We start from the raw sequence: 17,685 nt of genomic DNA, 5'->3' as shown, positions 1-17,685 counted from the left end.
TAGTCCTGATGTGACGGATCCTCCGGTCCCAGACCCTCCATCTTCTCCAAAGAGACTATATTCACAATGGACCAGCCGTCCAACCCATGTCTCCCTTCCCAGTGACCCTTTCTGGACTACTCCTATGTCTCGGTCACCCGTGCTCATTATTGGTGCAGGGTGTGCATATTTCTTTGTGCATTGTTAATTGTTTTGTGTGCTCTCTTGTCCTGCTGATGCTTGCTGACAGTAAGTTATATTCGGCTATGTAGCCTTTATGGCACCCTCTGTTGGTAGGTAGATTTGCATATTGATAATTCTGCAGGCAGCGTGTGTGTATGAGTGCAGCGTGTGTGTATGAGTGCAGCGTGTGTGTGTATATGAGTGCAGTGTGTGTGTGTGTATATATGAGTGCAGTGTGTGTGTGTATGTATGAGTGCAGTGTGTGTATGTATGAGTGCAGTGTGTGTGTGTATGAGTGCAGTGTGTGTGTGTATGAGTGCAGTGTGTGTGTGTATGAGTGCAGTGTGTGTGTATGAGTGCAGTGTGTGTGTATGAGTGCAGTGTGTGTGTATGAGTGCAGTGTGTGTGTGTGTGTGTGTATGTATGAGTGCAGTGTGTATGTATGAGTGCAGTGTGTGTGTGTGTGTGTGTGTGTATGTATGAGTGCAGTGTGTGTGTGTGTGTGTATGTATGAGTGCAGTGTGTGTGTGTGTATGTATGAGTGCAGTGTGTGTGTGTGTATGTATGAGTGCAGTGTGTGTGTGTATGTATGAGTGCAGTGTGTGTGTGTATGTATGTATGAGTGCAGTGTGTGTGTGTATGTATGTATGAGTGCAGTGTGTGTGTGTATGTATGTATGAGTGCAGTGTGTGTGTGTGTGTGTGTGTGTGTGTGTGTGTTGCAGTGGTGGGGGGTGGGCAATTTTATTATTTCATTTTTTTATTTATTATTTTTTTTTAATTATTTTAATTTTTTTTTCATTATTATTTCTTCTTATTATTTTTTATTTAATTATATATTTTTTTTCGTCCCCCCTCCCTGCTTGATACATGGCAGGGAGGGGGGCTCTCCTTCCCTGGTGGTCCAGCATTGGCAGTTCAGTGGGGGGGGGGGGCTGGCAGAGCTGTAACTTACCTGTCCTGCAGCTCCTGTCAGCTCTCTCCTCCTCCGCGCCGTCCGTGCAGCTCCCTCTGTCAGCTCCCAGTGTAAGTCTCGCGAGAGCCACGGCTCTCGCGAGATCTACACTGGGAGCTGACCGAGGTGCTGAACGGACGGCGCGGAGGAGGAGAGAGCTGACAGGAGCTGCAGGACAGGTAAGTTACAGCTCTGCCAGCCCCCACAGCCCCAGTCTGTATTATGGCAATGCAAATTGCCATAATACAGACTATTGACTCGAGTATAAGCCGAGTTGGGGTTTTTCAGCACAAAAAATGTGCTGAAAAACTCGGCTTATACTCGAGTATATACGGTATTTGTATTTTATGGAGTTTGTTACATCAAGGGTGATGTAATGAACATATGGGCTAGTCCCAAGTCAAAATAAAGTATTGCCTGTTCACTCCATTTGGAACTGGGTGTCCTGTGTAGATTTTTAGGAATCCCAGTGACAGAGTCTTCAGACCTGTTGGCTGGTTGCCCTATCCCTCTAGCCCTGGGATAAATCAAGAGAGCTAGGCCTGAGAGCTGCAAGTGCCTTTGTAAAGCCAATTGCAATTACTGCAAGCAGACCTGCAGAGGAATCAGCAGAGGGGATGATACCTGTCTGGAAAAAAGGCTGCACCGGAATAAGCAGAGGGGACGATATCTGCTTAAAAGGATAGCTGCAGCCTGATCGGGTGAAAAAGCTCCAGAAGGACCCCAGTCAAGCTGCGGCAACTGGACAGAAGTGCTTCAGGTTTCCCAATTCCAGCTAGGATGCGAGCTTAGCACAGGTACCCAGCCGGGGATACAGGGAGCTCCGTCACACCTGATCCTGTGTCTAACTCAGTTGACTACCTCTTAGTGGTGCATAAAAACACCAGACCTGCAAGTGGCAGCGTCTCTTTGACTGCAGTATCTTAAACCATGGGTGTGCACTCCCCAAGGGCAGCATCAGGTTATCCATGATGCAGCTTAGAGAGCCACCTAGGGCCAGGCTCAGACAGGAGCCCTGTCTGGATCTGAAGCTCCTGCTCTGGCTGAGAGGGGGCCTTCCCAGAGCTGGTACAGAGGTCCAAAGATCTTCCTATTTGGCCATGAGACTCCTCACCTGCTCAATATCAATATCCAGTGCAGATCACATTAAGAGATCCCTTGTGGTCCGCCAGCACTTTTTAATGACTCCGAGTCATTGACTGAGAGCCAGACTGTGAGTAAGCTTTTAACCCCTTAAGGACACATGACGTGTGTGACACGTCATGATTCCCTTTTATTCCAGAAGTTTGGTCCTTAAGGGGTTAAAGTTGCCTGCACAAAAAAATTGGTGCAGACAACAATGCTCTCCCACTGGACCCCAAAGGATCCTCTTATCTGGCTTACCCTACACTGGAGCAAAAGCCCCCTTCTGCCAAAAGGTAAGATGGAGGAGGACAAAAGAATAACTTCACCACACACAGGCACTACACTCTCTCCACTACACACACACTGCTCCACACACCAAATTCATCCACCACACATACAACAATTGCAAGCACACACAACCCCCCACAACATACAGCACGTGCTCCACACAAACACTCAGCCACCACATACACACACTCACACAAAAACTCAGTTACCACACACAAACAAACACAGAAAACATACATACATACATACATCCCATAACCATCACAGAGGTATTAAACAACTGGGAATCAAATAATGTGTTGCTTGTACAGTAGGAGAGGCAAATACCTACCTCTAGTGAATAGATGAAAATTGGCATTAATCATATTTGTAGGATTACATTTACCTTTGCTGCTCCTTTACAATGACAAGAGGCCCGAGCATGGCTTCCCTCACAATTCTCCACCTTCCTTGGTCACAGAGTTTTTGAGGACAACTATATCTTGTCAGTAGCTGGATGGTGTGATATAGCCTCCCTGTCTGGGTAATTCACCCAACAGTGCTAACTGGGGGTTTCTAAACACTCTTTTACCACTATATACCTTTTCCTAACAGATGTAGTTTAAGTACACTTTCTCATACTGCTGTTCTGCTCTTCTTCAAAGTTAGACATTTCATTTAGATACGCAGTCTGACCAATGACCCTTATCCATATTGCAACTTTTAGCCAAAATAAAATGCCTGTTACTTTATTTTTTCACAGGTAAAGGCCAATTATTGCCACTTTTGGGGTTTTTCTATCAGCTATGTAAATATGTCATTTCCACCACACGAGGTTGAATATTTTATAAAACTGCATACTTTAGTTTATTTTTCAAAAAAATATGTTCCAGCATAAAACCCATGTCACCTTAAGATAATTAATTTTAACAGACAAAAAGTTAATGTCTAGACTGGTTTTCAGTAAAATGTGAAAATTAATTGAGGGCCTGAACACTTTTGCAAGACATTGTTTAGACTACCCTGAGCAGAAATACAAAAATAGGGGAAAAAATACCCCACACAATTGATTATAAATCTTACCGAAGGTTTGGATGCATCTTGCTAGAATGTCATCAATGGTGACACCCTTTTCAAGGTCAGAATTATCCATCTCTATTTTCTCATCGACTTCAGTGGTCCCAAGACGTTTCAAAGCAGGGGTAACTTTGCTACGGATGGAGAGAATTACAAAGTGTTACAAATAACTGAATCATGTTCACTTATCTATTCCAATTAGAACATGACAGATTACAGTAACGAACTACTAGTGACGCCAAGCAGTCTTGTTTTTGTCTGTAACTATATAGACGCACTGAGAAATACTCTGAAATTGTTGTCACCCCTCCCTGAATTTGGGTAACCTCTTCCTCTGCCTGCTTACTTCAGTTTACAGACTCACCTTCCTGTTTTCACAACTCGGTTCCTCAACACTCAGTGAGAACAGATTTGGCTTCCCAAAGGTTAACATTCTTTGCAATTTCAAAAACAATGAACAAGGTGGATTTTAGGTAAATAGCACAATGCTAAGGACTGTAAAAATGACCAAGCTTTTAGGATTACTCATTAAACTAGTGAGTGATTCCATTCATATTTTAGTGTGCTACAATTCACAGTTTAGGTAATAACCTGTATTTAAAATATATAGTACGTATAAGTGTACAGCACACAACATGTGGTACAGAATATGCTTTTTTTTCCAATTTGAAAAAGTGTATGAAATGCTGAAATTATAACAGTACACTATACTACTGTTTTAAGTTCTGACGAGGCAGTGGTATTTTCAAAAGGTAGGCTTGAAGAGAAAAATATCTTAAAGGGACACTATGGTCACCAAAACAACTACAGCTTATTGTATTTGTTCTGCGGAGTATAATCATTCCTTTTAGGCTTTTTGCAGTAAACACTGTCTTTTCAGAAAAAAATGCATTGTTTATATTACAGCCTTGGGATACCTACACTGGCCACTCCTCAGATGGCTACTAGAGGTGCTTCCTGGGGCAGTGCTGCACTGTGTGCTGCACCCATTCAGGCTCTCCAACCACTACATGGATACACTGAACTTTCCTCATATTGATGCATTTAGTCTATGTACTTCTATGAGGATATACTGATTGGCAAGGGCTGTGTTTGGCATGTGCTGACTGACTCCGACCTGCCTCCTACACAAGCTCAGCCAATCCAATGTGAAAGCACTGTGATTGGCTCAGAACACAACATAGGATGATGTCAGCCAAGTAGGCAGATCATGGGCAGAGCCAGCAGCAGCAAACTGTAATAAAGGTAAGATTTTGCTATTTTAAGGGAGGCAAGGCGGGGCTAGATGGTGTTTTCAACACTATAGGATAAGGAATACAGGTTTTTGTTCCTGATCCTATGGTGTTCCTTTAATCAGTAACATTTCAGAAATTCAACAGTACTAAAATGGGGTTATTTTTAACTGAAAATAGCTTGAGTTGTTGTGAATATTTTAACTGGCAATATTAATAAAGGTGCGGTAACGGGTATTTGCTCTTTGTAATTGCTACACTTAACATTCACTCTAGATGAAAAGATAAATGATTATACAATGATATATACTTTATTTTATTATTTTATTATCATTATGTGTCATCGTCTTGTACAATGTTTCAAATAATAATAAACTGTACAAAGATCTGAGGGGAAGGAGCAATGAGGCAAATGCTCTCCCTAAGTAGTCAGGGGCTGAATGAATACCACCCCAATCTAAGACCTCTAGCCATGTTGTAATATATAAATCTGTATATCTGTGTGGTTTATGTGTATGTGTGTGTCTGTGTGGGTTTAGATATTTGAGTTTAGGCATATGTATGACCTGTAGGTATTTATCACTGTATCCATGTAAGTTTGTGTATCTTTATTTGTGCAAAAGTAGGTGTTCATTTTCGAAAAAAAACAGACACCAAATCCAGCTGTGCACCTCCCAAATTTGGGATCTGGATCCACCCATAAGACTATATTTATTAAAACAGTCCTGGGGCCTGGCCAAGGGAAGGTGATTTTTGCATAACTGAATTACAACTCAAATGTGGGCAGCTTATACTCTGAATTCGCTGTTGGCAAAAGTGACATTCGGTTTCCCCGAGATTTTAACATAGATATTGATTAAGAATCAGCTAGAGCGATAGCAAATTCCTCTCAATTAAAGATGTTTATGTGAGCTCTCAACATACTTCCTGTTGGAAAGTCTGATATTGTTTCTTATTAGCTGGGCTAGATAAATTGCACTTGAGAACTATCATCTAACTCAACGACTTCAAGACAAAACAAGAAAATAATGAGGAAAAGGGCCAAGACTGACTCGCATTCCTACTAAGAAATGTATCCATGAGCATCCACAGAAGAGAGGCAATGCCTAAACCTAGGTATGTCTTAGAGGACAATACTATGTTATTAGAACATCTAGCCTTCAAATGGGAGCCAAAGTGAAATATTAACTATTCATTTGTTGCAATAAAGCTTTACAAAAGTAACAAATAAATATTTGTTATAATATAACAAGAGTTCCCCTTGCTCAATAGTTCCCCTTTAAATAAGGACAACAGACGCATTTAACTAGGTGGAGTTAACCATTAAAGGTGATCACATTTCCGGTCTGCTATTTGGGAACAATTTTATTGCACAAGAGATTTGCAGCAGCGTTCAGCTTTAGGCAGACAAGTCTCTGCATAATGCACTATTAAATATTATGAAACATTAGCAGTGCTCAGTACAAAGCTGTAAATAGGTGCATTGCATCCGAAAATTGCTTGGTGCCATGCATACATCAGCTGTGACACCAAGCACAGCAAATGTAATACACCCATTTATTACCCGCCACCAAGTCTTGCAAATTACTCTACATACCGCACTTCAAATAATCAACAGAATTTTAACGAAACCTTCAACATTTCTTGGACCCAGGGATTGATGCTTTATATATATATATATTTTATTCTACAAAATAAAGAGGGGGTCAGGGGATTAACTGACACACCTGACATTTATTATATATACATGGAAAAATGATAACACACAATTCCAGATCTACTGAGATTTGAATACTTTTATATAGTCTGGGTACAGCAGTAGATTTACAAGGTTCAATCACAGACACAATTTTAGTTTGAATTAATAATTATAATTTTTATTGTACAGTTTGTTCTGTTAAACCATCACACGTCAGTACATCACTTCATCAAAGGGGGAGGGATTAGAGACCAAGAGATAGAGAAACAGAGGGAAGAAAAAAACGAAACAAAACATATAATGGACAGGTTAACAGAGTAATACAGTACTTCACTATTTAGTCTCTTACTATAGGTTTAGTCGCAAACTCATAACACCCATCAATAATCAGCATCATACAATATAGATCTAGCACCATACTTATATATACAATTCATCCACAATCAATCTTTATTACGTAACTGTAAAGTTATGTATTCCAGTGATTTTCCCTTATGGCCCTGTGCAAATTTGCTAAAACTATTAGGGTTTACAAATGTTTTAACTGCAAATTTAGGCATATGGCTATTTTTGGCCATTATTATGCATCAATTCCAGGACAATTTGCATGAACATTTGGAAATGTCAAGCTCAGTCAAGCTCAAAAGAAATGAATAAACTAAAACTTTGTAACAGAATACTGTAATATAACAATTTAAACAATGTGATATGATGATGAGCTTCCTATCCATTTGGTCACAGATATTATTTAGAGGCCAAGTAAAGCATTTTCGTACACTTTAATTATTATAATTGTTTTGGTCAAATTAAGGTTTACACCAGCAGTGATGCCTAATTTGACTGGTTACCTCGGACTCGCTTATGTTGGTGACTGGCAAATAAGGAATGGAAATGTCTCCTTTAAATGCAATTTTTTGGTGAAATAGGTAAATATATGTATAAAACATCTCGGGCAGCGTTTCCCCAGCTTCTGAGATGATAGTTGATTAATACGAGACTGTCCATATTTTGTTCCTGAGTGTGATAATTACCTTGGAATCATTTGCTTGCATATTTCAACTAATCATCGTCATACATAAACAACATCATGATGTCTGCAGAACGCAAAACAAAAGTAATGGGGGAGGTGGGGGGGGAGAATTGACATTTTCCAAAATATAACCAGGTGACAATAAGTTATTACAACAGAGTATTTCTTTGGGGTTCACATTTTTCATTGTCTATATACCCAGTGAAAAAGAATGTGTTATAATGAACAATAATGTTGTTCCCTTAACACTTTAAAGAAGAGTGGAAAGTAAGCATTTTTATAATACTGCAGTCATTTTATACAGTATTATATGCAATGGCGTACACACGACCCATGGGGCCCCGGTGCGAAAATTGATCACCCCCGCGGGGAGTAAGTTATTCTGCCCAGGCCAGGACCGCAACAGATGGCGGCAGGCACCTGTTCGCAAGGCTGTGACCCCTGCGACCGCGGTATGTACACCAGAGCATGTAGATACACATACACTTTTAAAGGACCACTATAGGCACTCAGATCACTTCAGCTCAATGAAGTGGTCTGGGTGCCAGGTCCCTCTAGTTTTAACCCTGCAGCTGAAAACATAGCAGTTTCAGAGAAACTGCTATGTTTCACTGAGGGTTAATCCAGCCTCTAGTGGCTGTCTCACTGACAGCCACTAGAGGCCGCTTCCGCGATTCTCACTGTGAAAATCACAGTGAGAAGACGCTGGACGTCCATAGGAAAGCATTGAGTAATGCTTTCCTATGGGCGCTTTGAATGCGCGCGCGGCTCTTGCCGTGCATACGGAGCTGAGAGGTGGATCGGGGCGGAAGGATCCCCAGCACCAAGGGAGTCCGGCGCTGGAGAAAGGTAAGTGCTGAAGGGGTTTTAAACACACGCACACACATCATCACGAACAGACGCATACACACTAGCTAACAGACGCATACACACTAGCTAACAGACGCATACACACTAGCTAACAGACGCATACACACTAGCTAACAGACGCATACACACTAGCTAACAGACGCATACACACTAGCTAACAGACGCATACACACTAGCTAACAGACGCATACACACTAGCTAACAGACGCATACACACTAGCTAACAGACGCATACACACTAGCTAACAGACGCATACACACTAGCTAACAGACGCATACACACTAGCTAACAGACGCATACACACTAGCTAACAGACGCATACACACTAGCTAACAGACGCATACACACTAGCTAACAGACGCATACACACTAGCTAACAGACGCATACACACTAGCTAACAGACGCATACACACTAGCTAACAGACGCATACACACTAGCTAACAGACGCATACACACTAGCTAACAGTAACAGTAACACATTTACTGACAGAGACATAATCAGTTACAGACATACATACACTCACTTACAAAACATACACACACTAACAGACACACACTAACAGACACACACTAACAGACACACACTAACAGACACACACTAACAGACACACACTAACACAGACACAAAAACTAACACTCACTGACACTCACTAGCAGACACACACAGTAACACACAAAAACTAACACTAACACACACACAGTCTAACACACACACACACTCTAACATGACGTCATATTCCAGCTCCGGCATCACTGCGGTGCAAGCAAGGGAGATGGGCAGAGAGCGCTCAGGGGAGAGTGCTCCCTCGCGCGCACCGCCAGCCAGCCCGGTGACACCAGGGCCAGCCTCAGGGGCCCTGAGGTGGCCAACTCCTGGGCCCCCCTGGCATACATACCGGATCGCAGGGCGGCCCCTGCGAACGCGGTATGTACACCAGTGATTATATGTACTTAAAAGACAATGCTGGGTGTAATTGTGCCCCTAAGAAAAAAAATATATACTTAACAAGTAATCATATTTATATTATTTGTGACTACAGAGTAAAAATTCAGCCCTTGCAAGTAGATATTTCACTATTGGTAAGTGAGCCATGGGCCCTCCAGGCTTGCAGTGGTAAGTAATATTTAAGACCTGGCTAATAATGTAGAGCTTGGCATTTTAAGTCCTAAAGCCCTGAGAGCTAACAACCCAGCACATATTATAATAGCATGCATATTGAATTTAAATGGCCAATCCATGGGCGTGGCTTGGACGCCGAGGAAGATAGCGGTGTAAACCTGGAGCTCCCCAAAGGCTCAGCAAAAATCCTCACCTGACCAGCACCCCAAACCGACACCATGGGAAAAACCCACAGAACATCACAGGCTAACCCCTAAGGGGGTTCAGCACTCTGCCATGCGGCAGTTCCTCGTGCCGCCGGCTGAACTGACCTCGCAGGCCTCTAACGACTCGGAGGCCTTGGGCCTCTCCCGCCCTCACCACACGACGACCAACATGGCAGGAACCACTCCCAACACCCTCAGTCAGAATGGGTCGAGCTGATCCGGAACCTACCGACCAAGGCTGACCTGAAGGAGGCTAATGCCGCCCTCCATAAATCCCTCTCTGAGGAACTACGTACCCTGCGGGAAGACATCCAGGGCACCCAGCAAAAAGTAGCCCAATTGGAAGCCGACTGCAACCACATGGCGTCGGCACAGGCCGCAAACACGTGCGTGCTCCAGCAACAAGGGGCCCAACTCCGCCAGATGGCACAACACGTGGAAGACCTAGACAACCGTGGACGGAGGCAAAACATAAGGATAAGAGGTATGCCGGAGGAGCTTGACCAAGCCACCCCGATAAAAAAGACACCTTAGCTGAATTGTTTAATAACCTCCACGGCAGGCCGGCAACCACCCACATAGAATTTGTTAGGGCACATAGGGCCCTCAGGCCAAAAGGGCCTCCAGATGCCCCCCTAGAGATGTCATTTGTTGCCTTGCCCACTTCCAAACCAAGGAAGACATCCTACGCAGAGCCAGGGACACCAAACAGGTGCTCATTGATGGAGTTTAGGTACAACTGTACCCGGACTTGTCACCAGCAACACTAGCCTACCGGAGAGCGATGCGCCCTCTTATACGGGCACTAAAGGCCAATAAAGTCCGGTACAGATGGAATTTTCCCACGGGACTGCAAGCTACTACACAAAATGGACCTTTCACAGTGAAAAATGAAGGGGATATGGAAGACCTCTTAAGAGAGCTGCACCTCGCGCCAATACAGATGACCTGGCCCGACCCACTGAATTTCTACTCCTTCCCACAGGGGCCGAACCCTCAAGCCCCAATGCAACAACGAACAAGGAGACCCCGACAACAAGCCATAAGGCCGTCGGGAACGACCCGATAACTGATCCAAGCGGACACTGCCCGGAACTCGACACCCCGAAAGACCTTGCCCAACGTACATGACCCCTTGTGCCCCCCTGCCATGAGACTCTCAGAGACGCTATCCGGTATGACCCACACATGGAGCCACATGACATAGCCTCCTCGGATGCAGCCTCTACTCTGCTGCTGTAACACTCTTTCCGCTGAGCATACTCTCCGTCCATCCTTGAGTTTCGCTCAGCCATGACCTGGTTCCAGATCACCTGGAATATCTCCATGGATACATCACCCCATACTGGGCCACTCGCTGCCTCACCTCGGCCAGCCAATCATCTTCAGCGTCAGAGCCTTCCATACTTGTCTGCTCCAAGTCGCTGGATACCTCTGCTGCCAGGGGCGCTGCACGAGTGCTAGCGTTGCCCTCAATTTGTAAATCCAAGGAATGGTGTTGCCCTGTAGCTGCCCTCCTGGGCTGTGGGAATGATCCCGCCACTTGCCACCAATTGTAACGGACCGTTTCGCCCATATAGACAAAATCAGGGACAAAAGTGGCACACTACACCGCCTCCCGACCCACATACTGACCGCAATACGGACATACTACTCCGACCTATATTCCCTACCGCAACCACACACGGAGACGGTGAAAACACGACTACAAGACCAAATACGCATATACCTCAACGCACACCCGTCCCCGACAATAGACGGAGACATATCAACATTCCTAGACAAACCAATCAAACTAGAAGAACTGACACTAGCGATAAAACAAACTAAACCAGGCAAGAGCCCTGGCGGCCTCCCACTGAAATATTACAAAACCTTTGCAGACAGTCTATACCCACCGCTGGTGGAATCCTTCAACGCGATGAGGGAAGGCCAATGCATCCCCAAACAGGCCCTGACTGCACACATCACCATACTCCCCAAAGAAGGTAAAGACGGAGAACATTGTGGGAACTACAGGCCAATCTCCCTCATCAACTGCAATGTCAAACTCCTCGCAAAGATCCTGGCAACGCGGCTCCAGTCACACATCCCCAAACTGGTCCACCCAGACCAGGTGGGGTTCATGGGGGGCCGCGAGGCTAGAGACAACACTATCCGAGCACTCACTCTTATGCATGGCAAGGGGGGAGGAGCCGCGGGCCTTCTCCTGCTATCCACGGACGCGGAGAAGGCCTTCGACAGAGTGGGTTGGACATACCTCTTTGACAGTCAAATAGGTCTGGTATGCCTAGTGCAACACACAGGGATGAGGGAGTCTGACTTGAAGTGAAGAGCTCAAAAACTGGATATAGGCAGAAATTTCACCAAAAACTGTCTGAAATGTGTAATATTGTGATTAACACTGTAAATCCCGTGTCATGGATCCAGGAGCTAGTTCACTTAAAAAAGGCTTTGTTAAAATTCAGGATGAAAAAACATAAAATTTGTATATATGGTGTGTATACCTTTAAATCTGTTACGAACAGGATAAAAATTAGGTATACGCCAAATACTTCTAGCAAGCAGAAAATTAAAATTAAAATCACCTTCAAGTATAGGAGACTGTTTCCTATGATGTGAGAAATCAGTGTAACACTGATGCGAGGTGGCACAAAAATATATATATAGGGTGTCTGTATCTTTAAATTTATGATCCTTGAATGAATAGAGTATATATCAAATGATGTACTTTGAAGTACAGATATATATATATATTATAAGGTAAAAATATAAATGACTGTGTTTCATAAAATTGATATAGTTCAATAAAGTCCAATGAATTCCAGATAAAGTTTAAAAATACTTCAAAATTTATTAGAAAAAAGGCGCCTATATCAGGGCATTCAAAGTGGTGAAATAAAAATATATAAAAACTGCATAAAAATGAATAAATATAAGTCAGGGACGTATTACAAGATTGTTACCAGCACATCTGTGTAGGTTGTTCCGTTTTCATAGTGAGGACCGATTAGGATGGATATGGATAGTATGTTGCTCTCTCTGCCGGCTGTTTGTGAGGTTGGCGTGCGTCCCAGACCTCACTCTGGATGATGCACGCTGTTGGCCGGCGGGTCCCCCAGATCTCGGAACACTCTCCGTTGGATGGAAGAATACTACAGCTGGATTTATGATCTGCGTCCGTACCCTGCTTGTTTCCTTGTGGTCTAACGCGTTTCGTGGGTGTCAGCCCCACTTCCTCAGAGACGTGATGAGGATTCTTCAGTACACCATGATTTTTATATAGTTCTAATTGGTGTTGATTACATTGATTGTCATTGTGCTTTACCAATTATAACTTTGCATTTCAACTAATGCTTATTAAACATACTGTTAAAATCTGAATTTTAAACGTGAATTTTAAACATGAATTTTAAACATATGTTTATGGTGTACACAATTATTTCGACTTTTATGTGCAGCTAATAAACACAAATAGTGGAAAACATTGGAAATATCATAAAGGGTATCAGAAACATCGGAAGTATATTAAGAGTGCATTTGAAGTGCATTGGAAGAAAGTATGGTAAAAAATGTAATACAATAAAAATACATATATAAAAAAGCATATATAAAAAAGCATCGGAGATTTGTTAAAAAATATTAAAAAGAGTATATATATTTAGAAAGTATCTTAATAACGGACCATGTATGGTGAATAATAATAATAATAATAAACTGTATATAATTGAACCCCAAAATTAGAAAGGGTTACATAATCGTGGTATAGAATTCACATAGAATGAATAATAGACAATGCATAATGGATGATACATAAATAGATAGATAAACAGATAGATAAACGGATAGATGAATAATTGCTGTGATATCCTAAAGGGATATACTCGTGTGGAAACAGAGTGCACTAGATAAGTATATGGACTATATGAAATCTGATACAGTTCTAGTATCAAAAGTGATAGTGCACAGTTATGACTGTATTCAGTTGTTCAGACAGAGCTATGGGATTAGTAGTGGACTGTGTCAAATTGGGTTTGTATGTTAGTGTCGAAAGTGCGCAATCGTTACATTCTATTGCTAATTGTAACATACAGTTAGGGCTTGAAATGAAAAATAAGAAAAATAGGAAAAATAGGAAAAATAGGAAAAATAGGAGAAACTCCAGTATATATATATGTAACTGGAGATGTGATATACATTTTGTTTTAATGCATCTAGATATAGATGAAGAATAGATTAGTTGTAAAGTGAAATCACAATATATGTTATATAATATCAATATGGTATCCCATCGAGGTCGTGCTTAATTAAGGAGATAGTGCATTGGTAAGTGCTCAGCTAATGCTGGAGGGTCTAATGTTGAGAAAAGAAAAAGGAGAAAGGAGAAATGTATAACTAGTAACTGTGCTGTGTGTGAGTGCCAAAAGTTAAATATTAATAATTAAGTAAAAATAGATAGCTGAAGTACAAAATAGATGAATAAATGAAATGAGTAAATAAATAGATAGATAAATAAATAAATATATAAAAATGTAGATATATGTATACACAGATAGATGTGTACTTCTAAGAATATATATATGAGTGTAAATGTGCAGTTCCATCTGCATCCTTTAGATAAGTGGGGAGGTAGATGATAAAAAATAGTTAAAAAATAGGTAAAAGGGGAAGTAAAAGGATTGAGGTTAAAAGTCCGCCATCTCTGTGTCGGGAGACCCATATCTATAGAAAGGCATTCAGTTCATAGTCTATATTCAAGCCTTTGGGTGCTAGGGTCTCTAAGTTGAATATCCACTTGGCCTCGGTTTGGTCGAGATTTCTCTCCATATCCCCACCCCTCCAGTGTACATTTACTTTTTCAATGGGTAAGAATCTTAGGCTTGTGGGATCTCCTCTATGGAATTCTTGGAAGTGTTTGGAGAGGTTGTGTGTCTGTAGACCTCTCTTAATATTGCGTATATGTTCCGATATTCTAGTTTTCAGGGATCTTTTTGTTCGTCCCACATATTGTTTAGGACAGGGGCATGTAATGAGATAGATGACTCCTACTGTGTCACAGCTCATGTTGGTTTGTAGGTTGTGTTCTTCCAAGTTCGTGGTGGATTTGAATTTGGTCATCTCTAATTCTAAGGAGGGATTGTTCTTGCATGCTATGCATTTGGTGCATCTTTTGAAGCCTCTAGTTTCTGTTTTGTCATGGGCATCATGAGAGGATTTTAAAGTGGGTGCTAGCATAAGTTGTAGGTTTGGTGCCTTTGTAAAGATGATTCGTGGTTTGGGATCAAGGATGTCGGTGAGTGTAGGATCACTCCTCAGTATGTCCCAATGTCTGTTTAGAATCTTCTCTATCGTACGAGATTGATGGTTGAATTTGGTTATAAAGGCAGGTGCCAGATGTTGTGTGTCTGTAGTCTTGTTCTTGTTTCTTAAAGTGTTTTCTCTTGGAGTTGTTAAAGCTGTCTTTTTGGCCTCTGTCAGTAATGTTGTAGGGTATCCTTTAACCAAAAATCTCTGTTCCATTTCCTCCATTTGTTCTTCACATATTTCTAGTTTGGAACAGTTTTTTCTGATTCTCCTGAACTGGTTATGTGGGATATTTTTCAACCAGGTGTGTTTATGGTGACTGTTAAAAGGAATAAAACTGTTACAGTCTACGGATTTTTTAAAAGTTTTGGTGTGTATGTTTTCTTCTTCAATATAGATGTTTAGATCTAAAAATTCAATCTGTTGTTGGGAGTGGTTAAATGTAAATTCCAAATTATACGGGTTGTTGTTGAGGTAGTTCTTAAATGAGTCCAGAGAATCCAGGTCCCCCTTCCAAATAAAAAAACAGTCATCTATATACCTCCGCCATAGGGACAGATTTGCGCCAAAAGGGCAGTTGTTCCATATAAATTCTTCCTCCCATTTGCCCATGAAGAGGTTCGCGTAGCTTGGCGCAAATCGTGTCCCCATGGCAGTGCCTTCTAACTGGAGGTAGAATTGGTCATTGCACCAAAAATAATTGTGGGTGAGGATGAATGCGATGCATTGGATTAGGAAGTCAATTTGGTCGTTCGGTAATTCTGAATACACTGCTAGTGAGTATTGCGTAGCTTCACAACCTTGTAGGTGTTCTATCACCGTGTACAGTGAGGTAACATCTGCTGTGACTAAAAACATACCCTCTGTCCATTTAAAATCAGCTAAAATGTTTAAAATCTGCGTAGAGTCTCTTAGGTAGGACTTGAGCTGAGGTACCAAATTTTGTAGGAACTGGTCAACGTACTCGGAGAGATTGGCTGTGAGAGATCCAATTCCAGAGATGATTGGTCTGCCTGGTGGTTTTGTCAATCGCTTGTGGATTTTGGGTAAGTGGTAAAAAATTGGTATCCTCGGAAATTTGATGGATAAATATTGATATTCTCTATTGTTGATGATTCCTCTCTCTTTTCCCTGGTTCAATATCTCATTAAGTCTTTCCTTAAATTGCAACGTAGGGTCTTGTTCCAGTTTTAAGTAGGTTGAGGTATCTGCCAATAGTCTTTGGTTTTCATCTACATAGTCCCCAGTGTTCAAGATGACTAGTCCGCCGCCTTTGTCTGCAGCTTTGAAAGTTATATCCTCCAGCTTCATTAATTGTTTGAGTGAATTTCTCTCTTTTCTTGTTAGGTTATCTTTTGTGATCTTGTTTGTAATCTCCTTTCTGAAATCTTTCTCCACCATTTTCTCGAATACTTTGATAGAGTCGGTTTTCATATATTGTGGATAAAAGGTGGAGGTAGGATGTAGTCCTGTGTGTGTGTATTCTTGTGTTGTGTCAGTTGTTATTGGATCCTTGTCGGTGAAGAATTTCTTGATAGTAACCTTCCGTATAAACTTATGTAGGTCTATGCAGGCATTAAAGTTGGAACTTTTTGAGGTAGGTGCAAATTTCAAACCTTTTTTCAGAAGTGATAATTCGTCTGGGTCGAGGACTCTGGTGGATAAATTAAATATATTTATCTCCGCCTCTTCTGTTGGATTGGGTCTTCTTGTGGTTCTAGCTCTCCTTCTGTTTCTCTTATTGACCTTTTCTTTCTTTTGTCTGGAGACCTGAAGTCCTCCATGTTGAATGGTTTGGGGGGAATCCTCCCCCGTTTCTCTAAAAAATCACTCCCCTTGTGTAGTTGTGGGACTGATTGTGTGGTCTCATTGGTTGTTGCGGTGGATCGAATCTCTCCATGATCTGGTAACCGTGTTCTCACATCCGGAGTGTGCTGGTGTAGCCGATCTCTTGGTCTCCAATCTCTCTTCTGATAACGATAGGAGTTTTGTTCTGGATAGTGTGTATATCTCCCCTTGTAGGTATGTCTTTCCTGGTGGTGGGGTTGGTACTGTCTGGGGTTCGTATCCTCGTACCTTCTATTATGAGTTGACCTCTCATATACCTGATTAGTTCTGAAACTTCTTGTTGGGGTTCTTTGGGAGACCAGGGCTTCTTTGTAGGTCATACGTTGCTGTGGTCTATGGTCCTTTTCGTACTCTTTGAAGTGGTTGGGTCTTTGTCTTGTGTCTTTCTTCCAATTCCTTTGTGTTTCAGTTTTGTAGTCAGCTTGGTCTCTCATTATTTTCTTCCTTTTGTTCTCTCTGATGTTTAGTTCGATTTCCTTGACTCTTCTTTCAATTTGGTCTAGAAGTTCCACAAACTCTCCATTCTCCACTAGAGGGCGGATGGAGGTTTTCAGTTCCGTTATCTCCAAATCCAATTGGGTTAGGTCCTTCTTTTTTTCATTGATCAGGAATACCATCAATAGTAGGGATCCCTTATCCAAAAGTTGATCCCATTTTTTCAATGATGTTGGATCATGACGTTTATAGGTTGACCTTTTAAATAATCTCAGACCTCTTGGGACTATGTTATTATTTACGTAAAAGTCCAGGGTTGCTACATCCCACCATACCTGTACTTCTCTCTCCAT

The 17,685-nt window shown here is 41.9% G+C and overlaps 1 protein-coding gene across 2 annotated transcripts in view; it reads right to left on the bottom strand.

Annotated features, from left to right (window-relative positions):
* The window catches only part of RASGRP2 (RAS guanyl releasing protein 2), a 172,088-nt gene that overhangs the window by 87,242 nt on the left and 67,161 nt on the right, over window positions 1-17,685 (bottom strand). For both annotated transcript variants that reach the window (XM_063438727.1, XM_063438726.1), the window contains exon 2: window positions 3,592-3,719. In XM_063438727.1, the coding sequence (XP_063294797.1) occupies window positions 3,592-3,661 (70 nt within the window). In that variant the 5' untranslated portion in view covers window positions 3,662-3,719. The remainder of the gene's footprint in view (window positions 1-3,591; window positions 3,720-17,685) is intronic.

This window comes from Pelobates fuscus, chromosome 12, assembly GCF_036172605.1.
Source record: "Pelobates fuscus isolate aPelFus1 chromosome 12, aPelFus1.pri, whole genome shotgun sequence".
NCBI classification, from domain to species: Eukaryota; Metazoa; Chordata; class Amphibia; order Anura; family Pelobatidae; genus Pelobates; species Pelobates fuscus.
This window is presented reverse-complemented; position numbering and strand designations above follow the sequence as displayed.